We start from the raw sequence: 8,763 nt of genomic DNA on the forward strand, positions 1-8,763 counted from the left end.
GAGGCAGCTAGGTGGGGCAGTGGATAAAGCACCAGCCCTGGATTCAGGAGGACCTGAGTTCAAATCCAACCTCAGACACTTGACACGTATTTAGCTGTGTGACCCTGGGCAAGTCACTTAACCCTCATTGCCCTGAAGAGAAAAAGAAAAAAAAAGATTTGTAGTTTCCACTCCTCAAACCAAAATGTACCTGGAAAAAAAGTGAGCTGTAAATTGTCTCTTCAGTGGAACAATGACAACTTTTTTATTTTTCCATCATTGGCAAGCATCAAACGACATTGTAGCTTCCAAAATTCTTATTCTAAATTGACAGTCCTTTAGGAGAACTATAATACCTATTCTTGTATTTCATAGAATACAAAAAATACAAAAGGACAAACGAGTTGCTCTTTGGAGCAACCATTATGTGGCCCAGAGACAATCTGAAGAGGGAGTTAGCGCTTAAACTCGAGGCAGGAGGAATAAAATTGGGTTCAAGAGGGATTGTGGAGAGAATGTCAGGAAGACTTTAGAGGAAATGCCACCTGACCTAAGCCTTGAAAGAAAAGAAGGGACAGGAAGAGCCGAATGGCCGAAGGAATGTGGCTCAGGCCTAGAGGATGAGCTGGGAGTAAAGGCTTCCCCAAATGCCTGGCATCCGGGGGCAGGGAGGCCTGTGGGCCCCTTTGGGAACAGCCAGTTTGGATGCAGTGTAGTGGGGGTTGGGGGCGGGGGAGGGGGGGGGTCTGTGTAAAAGGGGCTGAGATCCAGCGGCTGCTGTGCCTTCCTCCGAGGTGACCTTGCAGACCCCGAATGTTCTTTATGTGACACAGCCATTTCCGTGGCGTTTGCCCCATTAGACTGTGAACTTTCTAGTCTGCATTTTTCTTGCACGGGCGGAATGACGTGTGTGTTGTCTCCCTGTTTACATCGTGAGCTCCTTGAGGACAGGGCCGTTTCGGGCTTTTTTTTGGGGGGGGGGGTCTCCTCAGTGTTTAGCACTACGCACAAATGCTAACTGACCTAGAAACTGACAGGAGACACACCTCCCACTCGCAAACTTTCCAAATCTCATTTAGAGACTGACACCTCGCGAGATCCGCGAGGAGAAGGCGTGGTGAGCCCAATACCCGGCCCCACCCCTCCACACCTGAGGTCGGCTACGGAATACCAGGCAGGGAGGTGATGTCACGTGGACTCTCATGTGATCGAAGGCCAGCGTCCAGCATGGCGGCCTCCATAGGTTCTTCGCTTCACGCTTTCCTGGTGCTGCAGGGCTGGCTGCTGACGGTGCCCCTGAGCCTTGTGCTGAGTACGGGGTGAGTATCGTTGCTTTGGGAGGGAAGGATGGGACGGGGCCTTGAATTTACTCTTTGGGCACAAATGAGCCTGTGGGCCTTGGCCCTGCTTCCGCTTTTGCCGGCTTCTCTCGCGCTCGGTTCTCTCCGCCCCTGCTCCTTGACTCCGAGTCTCTTCTTTTCTCTGACGGGGCTTTGCCCGCGGGGTTCCTGGCCCTTCTACCCGTGTCCGTCCGCCCCAGGCCGCTCTTGTGACTCTGTGCTGTCCCACAGGGATTCCCTGGATGATGACCTGCTGCTTCCCTATCCCAGGACTCGGATGCGCCTACCACGGGACTGCCAGCCCGTCCGAAACGGGACCCGTCCTCATGAGAGCTGGCCACCGCCTGCCAGGGCTCGCCCCATTCCGGGTCCCGTCATCCATCACTTTGTTTCCCACTTCCTGGATACTAGGAACGGCGCTAACCGGGCAGTGTCTGGCCACCTGACTGTAGCTGGATCGCCCTTGCATAGCTTCTCAGTCCTAGAGCCCGGAGGACCCGGCGGTTGTGCTGCCAGGAGGCGGGTGACAGTGGAGGAGACCGCCAGGGCAGCTGGCTGCATAGTGGCCCAAAACGGTGGCTTCTTCCGCGTGGACACAGGAGAATGCCTAGGGAATGTAGTGAGCAGCGGGTCTCAAGTGAGCAGCTCTGGGGGGCTACAGAACGCCCAGTTCGGGATCCGCCAGGATGGGACCCTGGTCACAGGGTGAGGGTACAGGGAATTGGGCCTAAGGGGTGGCAGGCTTCACTTGGAGGTAGAGGGACCCCACTTTATTTGGGGAGAGATGTAAACTAGGGCAGATACATCCCTCCTGAAAAGGAAGACAGAGACTGATTATAGCATACCTTAGGTCACACCCTGCCTGCCTCCTACCCCCAAAATATCTTTGTCCTCACCCAGTGAGGAAACAGAGTATGGCTCTAGAGAGCTTCAAGCTGTGGCTGCTGTGCTCTACCCATTCCCTCTATATCCCCTCTGTCAAAGCAGAGACCAATCTACTTCTCTAATGCGGAAGGATAACACTGGCAACTTGAACTGGGGTTGTTAGCCCTTCCAAAAGTTGTTCCTCTTGAGCAGTGGTTGCTGTGGTTCCACTGTGTGGTGATGGGGGGCTGTTCCAGGTACCTGTCTGAGGAGGAGGTGCTGGACACAAAGAATCCATTTGTACAGCTGGTGAGTGGGGTGGTGTGGCTGCTGAGAGATGGACATGTCTACATTAATGAAAGTGAAGAGACTGAATGCGACAAGACACAGGAAACAGGTGAGGGTTTGGAAGGGAAATTACCTTCAATAATTTACAGTTGGGGGCTTAGCAAAGGGGAATATGCATGTTTGCCATTTTTCTAGAGGAGAAAAAAAATAGTTAAACACATGGATACCTTCCCGTGCAGGCTCATTTAGCAAGTTTGTGAATGTGATATCAGCTCGGACAGCTCTGGGACATGACAGAGAAGGCCGGCTGGTGCTGTTCCATGCGGATGGACAGACTGAACAACGAGGGTAAGCAGGATCCTGGGAATGGTGGGAGTCTGGTTGCCTGGGGGTTTTGCTTGCTGCCATCTCAGTCATTGGAGGGTTTGCCCTTCTTTGACCTTATTCACAGCCCAAAACATAGCCCCTTTGTATAACTATGTTCTTGTCACTGGGGCTGCCCAAGTCATTCTAAACGTCTAGTTTTCTTCCCAAGGGTCAGTCTTTCCCAGGGAACAGGATCCCCAAGCCCTTGTCTATCTCTTCTCTACCTCCCTCATTTCCAAAGAATGATTCCTTCATATTCTCACTCTTTCCACCTCTGGGCCTCATGCTATAGCATTAACCTATGGGAGATGGCCGAGTTCCTAAAGAAGCAGGGAGTGGTGAATGCGATTAACCTGGATGGTGGAGGTTCGGCCACATTTGTTGTCAATGGAACCCTGGCGAACTACCCATCGGACCATTGGTGAGTATGCAAGAAATCCTAGCTTCACATTGACTCCAGCAAAGATCAGTTTATGCCCTCTTAAGTTTCACTGAATGATATTTCCTAAACAAGGGTCCCCTGCTTTAAGGATTGCTTTGGAACTAGGACAGACTTGTTTCGAGAAGGCCATAGCTGAGGCTGGACAGTCTATCTAAGAGTAGCACTGCTGCAGGGGTTTGGGCTATGGAGGTCTGATGAGGCTCTTTTCCTCCTGCTGCCAAGAATTGATATGGCGAGGAGACGTGTCCCAAATGAAGGGGAAACTTCTCTGACTCCTGTGCCCCTGTTTCATGGGATTCCTCTTCTCTCCAGCAAGGATGATAGCATGTGGCGCTGTCCCCGCCGTATCTCTACAGTCGTGTGTGTGCATGAGCCACGCTGCAATCCACCGGACTGCAATGGTCATGGGACCTGTGTGCAGGGAATCTGCCATTGTACTGGGGACTTCTGGGGGGGAGATGACTGCAGCATACTGGACTGTGGCCCCTCCAACTGTAGCCTCCATGGGCTCTGCACTGAGAGTAAGTGGCATGGGTAGGGAAGGCAGTTCTCCTCTGGGAGGCATCTGTCTCTCCTCCCTTGAAGTTCAGAAAGCCAGATGATGAGGGAGAGGCAGTCACATTTATGCCTACAGGTAGCCACTCTCCCCCCTGTCTGGTTCTCACTGAGCCCTCCTATTGTTCCAGGGATCATAAGGCTGTAGACCTGGTCTTATCTGTCAGAGCCTGGCAACTCCTGTGACTGATAAGTTTGTCTTGTTTCTCTAGCTGGATGCCTCTGTGATGCTGGATGGACAGGCAATACCTGCAGTGAAGGTAACCAACTGCACCAACTCAAGCCATCCCTCTATCCATGATAGCTACAATGGTGATCCTTAGCTTCATGAATTTCAGGGGAAATGTCACCCATGTCACATATAATGTAGCCACTGGGTTGTGGGGACAGTCTATCTGCCTTTTGGGATGTGGGGACAGTACATCTGCGCTTTGGGGGAGATTGTCTATTCCTCCTCCTCTTCCTCCTTTATTGGGTTGTTTTAGGATAAAGTTAATCATCCTTGAGCATCCTGCACTAAGCAAATCGGGCATTGGGCAGGCTGGGCTTACACCAAAGCATTCCCTGACTTACTCTCTGCCCTAGCATGTGCCAACAGCAGCTTCGGGGTCAGTTGTGCTCAGAAGTGCCAATGCCAGAACGGGGCTGCTTGTGACCCTATTCATGGAACCTGTACTTGCCTTCCTGGCTTCCAAGGAGATACCTGTGCTGAGGGTAAGAAAGGATTACAGCCTCAAACCTCCTGAAACAAGGGGAACTGCCTGGGACCTAGAGAAGAGAGAAACCCCAGGAGATGCGATGGTGACAGCACCACAGCCTCTCCTGTATGCCTTCTAAAAGGCTGCTAAACATAGCTGGCATAAATAAAGATAGAATGTGCTGACATGTAGCTCCATTCATTCCTGCCTAGCCTTCACCCTCCACCCTCATCACTGTATGGCAGTAATAGAACTCTTAGCCCTGTTATTTGCCGACTTGGAGAATAAAGGAAGCAGTCTGAGATACTGATGTGAAGAAAGATAGGTCTTTGTGCTGTAGTCTTTACCCTCTTCCTCCCTCTCTTCAGTTTGTCCCTTAGGTTGGTATGGCCCAAGTTGCCAGCATGCTTGCACATGTGAGAGCTCATGCCCCTGTGACCCCAAGACTGGCAACTGCAACCTCACCTCCACTATGCAGGACATCCTTTCCCAAGGTATACCTTTCTTTAGAGAGTTGGGAGGGGAGGGAAGGCTATTCCTCCCAGGCCTCTCAACTTCTCTTTGGGTATGGGGTATATTTTTTCAGTTGGCCAGTGTCTTGAAGCTTCCATGGTACCTAAAAAGAATGAAGAACACCCCTTCACAAAGTAGGTTGGCTCTTTTTTTTTTTCTTTGTACTTTTTAAGACTAGGTCTCTATATCTTGCCAAGGCTGGAGGTATAGGGGCAACTCACAGACCTGGGCCCACTCCACTTGGCACAGGAGCTTTGGCTCCATATACAATTTGGGCCCAGTCCACCCCTCCTTAGGCAGCATGGGGGCTCCTGGCCTCGGGCTTACCACAGTAAGGCCAAACTTAGAGTGGCCTCCCAATCGGCTTAGAGCTCTGAAACGCAAGCGTTCTGTCAGCCTTAGCCTTGCTGGCAGCTGGAATTACAGGTCTGCACCACACCCAGAAAGTAGGTTGGCTTAGAGAAGTTGCTAGTATGTAAAGGACAGAGCTGGCTTTCCTGTCAGCAAGACCTACTTTCAAGTCTGGCCTTTGACACAAATTGGCTCTGTGCCTCCAGGCTCTGTACTTAATCTCTCAGTGCCCCTCTAAAGCAGTAGTAGAGTAGATGCTGCCCTACATCGGTGGAGGCAGTTTTCTTACTATGAGTTCCCTATGTAGATGAAGTCGCAGGTCTGATTAAAAAGAATTTACTTTTGTAGAAGCAGTGAAAGAATAGGTTCCTTCTCTGCCAACCCCAAGGCCTGGAAGTCCAGGGTGGTTGCAGCTGTGCGCCACTGAGATCTCTAAGGAGGGTAGGGAGTAGGGAAGAGGAAGGTTTCATAGGTTTGATGTTTCCTCCTGACTTGTGGCCAAGAACAGCCAGTCTCTTCCCAGTAGCATGGGACTCCCCAGGCCCAGATGCAGGTGTCAGTGATGCTTCATCAAGTCCTCTCTTCAGAATCCAGGCAAGAGCCACAGCCAGTGCTATGAGGTGTACTGATGACCCCCAGTGCTGGTTGTGGCACATCTCCATTCAGCTCTTTAGAATAAAAAGACTAGGCAAGGGCTGATGGGTTAAAGTAGGAGGCAACAATTTCCAGATTCCCTGGTGCATAGAACCTGATTGACAAGCCTGGCTCAGGAAGGGTGGGTCAGAGTGTTGTCTTGTTGCTGTAGCAACATAGCAGGGTAGGCAAGCAGGTTCCCTGCCTTGGAGGGGGACATTAGTACTTCCATATCTGCCCTGACTGATTTAGGGACCCAAGAGGCAAAGTTGAACCCAGAGGCTACAAGGAAAGCTTATCCTCTGTTTATGTTTCACACTTAAGAGGAGACAAATAACATGAAGATAGGGAGAGGAGCTACTGTAACCATTCTCTTGATCTGTCTTTTCCCCCTTAGGATGGCCTGGCTGTCTCTCACATTGGCCCTGGCTCTCTTGCTGCTGCTCAGTGCTGCTGCTAATGTGACTTTTGTCCTTGGCTCCAGAGCATCCAGGAGGCGCCTGGATGGAGAGTATGCTTACCATCCATTGCAGGAAATGAATGGGGAGCTGCATTCCTTAGAGAAGGAGCAACAAGGAGACCCCACCCTCTGCATTAAGGACTCAGAACACTGAGAAGTGGCCAGTATCTGCTCTGGAAAAATTGATTTGTGGATTTTTCCATTTCCTAAGACAGAAGATGAGAACAAGATGAGGATTATGTACCAGGGTTTCACTTCAAAGGCCAATCCCAGCCCTGGCCCTGGCCCTCTCCTTGATCAGAGGAGCTGGGATACCTGTGCCTCAGTCTCCTAGCCTGCCTGCCTGCCCGCCCACCTACCCATTACATGTCATGCTGCATCACAGCCCCCAGCCAGAGCAATAGTGCACTCCCAGATAAAGCTCCCAGCTCTACCTCTCAGGGCAGGGCCTCTGGCCTCTTCCCCCTGCCTGTCTGTGTCTGCTTGTCCAGTGAGATGCCTATGTCCTCTGTGGGGATGTAGCTGTGCCAAAGGGACTTCAGTTATCCTGGGGAAAAGAGCAGCTGGAGAACCATTCTCATCATGATTGGAATCATGGTGAAACAAAATATAATCCATTGCCAAAGTCCTACCTATGGATAGAAAAGAGGCCTTTAAGGGCTAATGAGAAACTTGCAAATCTCAGCCTTCCTATAATTTATTCATTCCTGTGGGAAAATTGAGGCCATATTAGGTCACTTTTATGTAGACCACTTTTTTATGCTAATTTAAAGTTTTAACCCCCTGTGATAGGTTGCTTTTTTGAAGACAAAGAGAATGGGGAGAATGAAATTGGTATTTTTACATGACAAGCTATTTTGTCCTTCTTTTCATTGATTAATATTTCTATTACTTGAATAAATTGAGGGATGAAAGGAGCCAATGGAGTATTTTTTCAATCATCAACTGAATAATCTTCAGTTCTTACACTGATGCCTTCGGACAGTGTAGACCTGCCTGTGATGGGGTAAGGTGGGGAGTGTGTTGACAGGTCTTATTAATTCCTGCAAAGTCTCTTAGTCATAAACACAAGCATGTACCTCTGATATCACAGTAGTAATAACTAGCATTTACTAAGCTATTCATAAAACTAAGCATTTATTATGCATTTAAAGATACAAAATAGAACCTCTCCAGGCTCTGTCTTTACATTAGCTACCCCCGTGCCTGGAATACACTTGCTCTTCACCTCTGCCTCATAGAGTTCTAGGTCAAGACTCAATTCAGGTATCATCTCCCGAACAAGTCTTATTCTGATCCTCTCAATTGGTAGTGGTCCACTGGAATTACATGTATTTTATGTTTACTGGCCTACTCGTATTTTGTCTCCCCCTTCAGCCCACCTACCCCTCCCTAAAATGTAAGGGCCCTAAGGGCAGGTACTGCTTTGTTTTTATCTGTTGACCTCCCCGGTGTCTGGCACAAAGGTACTTAACAAATGAAGGAATGACCTTAGAAATCATCGAATCCAATCCCTTTCCCAAAGAATACTGACATCTACCTCCTTCCTTCCAACCTTTGCCATTCATAGCCAAAACTCCAACAGCAGCTGGTACATAGCTCTACTCGGCCTCCACCGATCTCAGAAGAGGTGTGCTTAGTGCAACCACACTCAAAAAGGGTCCATAATAGAGAACTTTTCCTTTATAGAGTTGCAAAGGACATGACAAAACTTTGTTCACAATCATAGAGAACACAGTGGAATCTCTCCCGTATCAGTTCCTACATTTTCTCATGGGAGAAGTAAACGTGAACAAGCGAGATCCCATCAGGCAGACACAATCAGATGCTCAAGGTTCATTGGGCTTCTTTTTGGCCTTCTGATCCAAAAAACTTCCCTCTGGATTTCCTAAGGAAAGTCCATGTTTTTTACAATGACCACATTCACAAAATCTTTTTAATTCATCCAATTTAGAGTGAGAAAAACCTTAGGAATTTTCTAGTCCAGGCCCCCTCATTTTACAAAGAAGCAAGATGTGGCCCAGGGGGATTGAGTGCTATTCCTGAGGTCACACAGGTACTGGAATTTTAACCAAGAACTCCAAATCTAATTGCGTGGTCATACGGAAATAGTTTTTATCCTGTGACATGGTTGCAAGGTGGGAGGGGGAATAAGGATGGAGGCAGGATGGATATAATTGAGAAACCAGAAAAGAGATGGGGTTTGGGAATCTTACAGAAAACAGTAAATATGGAATAACTTCCCTATGTCTGGAATGATGTGTGATACTTCGC

The 8,763-nt window shown here is 49.2% G+C and overlaps 1 protein-coding gene across 2 annotated transcripts; it reads left to right on the plus strand.

Moving 5' to 3' along the window:
• The first annotated feature begins 1,145 nt into the window (after positions 1 to 1,145).
• On the plus strand, positions 1,146 to 7,406 carry NAGPA (N-acetylglucosamine-1-phosphodiester alpha-N-acetylglucosaminidase). 2 transcript variants are annotated; one of them, XM_043979631.1, is made up of 11 exons: positions 1,146 to 1,298; positions 1,551 to 2,024; positions 2,441 to 2,580; positions 2,711 to 2,819; positions 3,130 to 3,258; positions 3,592 to 3,800; positions 4,047 to 4,094; positions 4,420 to 4,548; positions 4,901 to 5,026; positions 5,119 to 5,179; positions 6,427 to 7,406. In XM_043979631.1, the coding sequence occupies exons 1-11, from the start codon at positions 1,165 to 1,167 to the stop codon at positions 6,641 to 6,643; spliced, it is 1,776 nt and encodes a 591-aa protein (XP_043835566.1). In that variant the 5' UTR covers positions 1,146 to 1,164; the 3' UTR covers positions 6,644 to 7,406. The 2 variants fall into 2 exon arrangements, with proteins under 2 accessions (XP_043835566.1, XP_043835567.1); XM_043979632.1 differs by having other exon boundaries at positions 1,551 to 1,956; positions 2,490 to 2,580.
• The last annotated feature ends 1,357 nt before the right edge of the window (positions 7,407 to 8,763 follow it).

The sequence above is a fragment of the Dromiciops gliroides genome, chromosome 1 (genome assembly GCF_019393635.1).
Source record: "Dromiciops gliroides isolate mDroGli1 chromosome 1, mDroGli1.pri, whole genome shotgun sequence".
NCBI classification, from domain to species: Eukaryota; Metazoa; Chordata; class Mammalia; order Microbiotheria; family Microbiotheriidae; genus Dromiciops; species Dromiciops gliroides.

Coding starts and splice junctions, on each gene's coding strand:
- NAGPA (XM_043979631.1), top strand. CDS start 1,165: ATGTCACGTGGACTCTCATGTGATCGAAGGCCAGCGTCCAGCATGGCG. Junction 3,259..3,591: donor AACTACCCATCGGACCATTG/GTGAGTATGCAA, acceptor TCTTCTCTCCAG/CAAGGATGATAGCATGTGGC. Junction 4,095..4,419: donor AGGCAATACCTGCAGTGAAG/GTAACCAACTGC, acceptor TCTCTGCCCTAG/CATGTGCCAACAGCAGCTTC.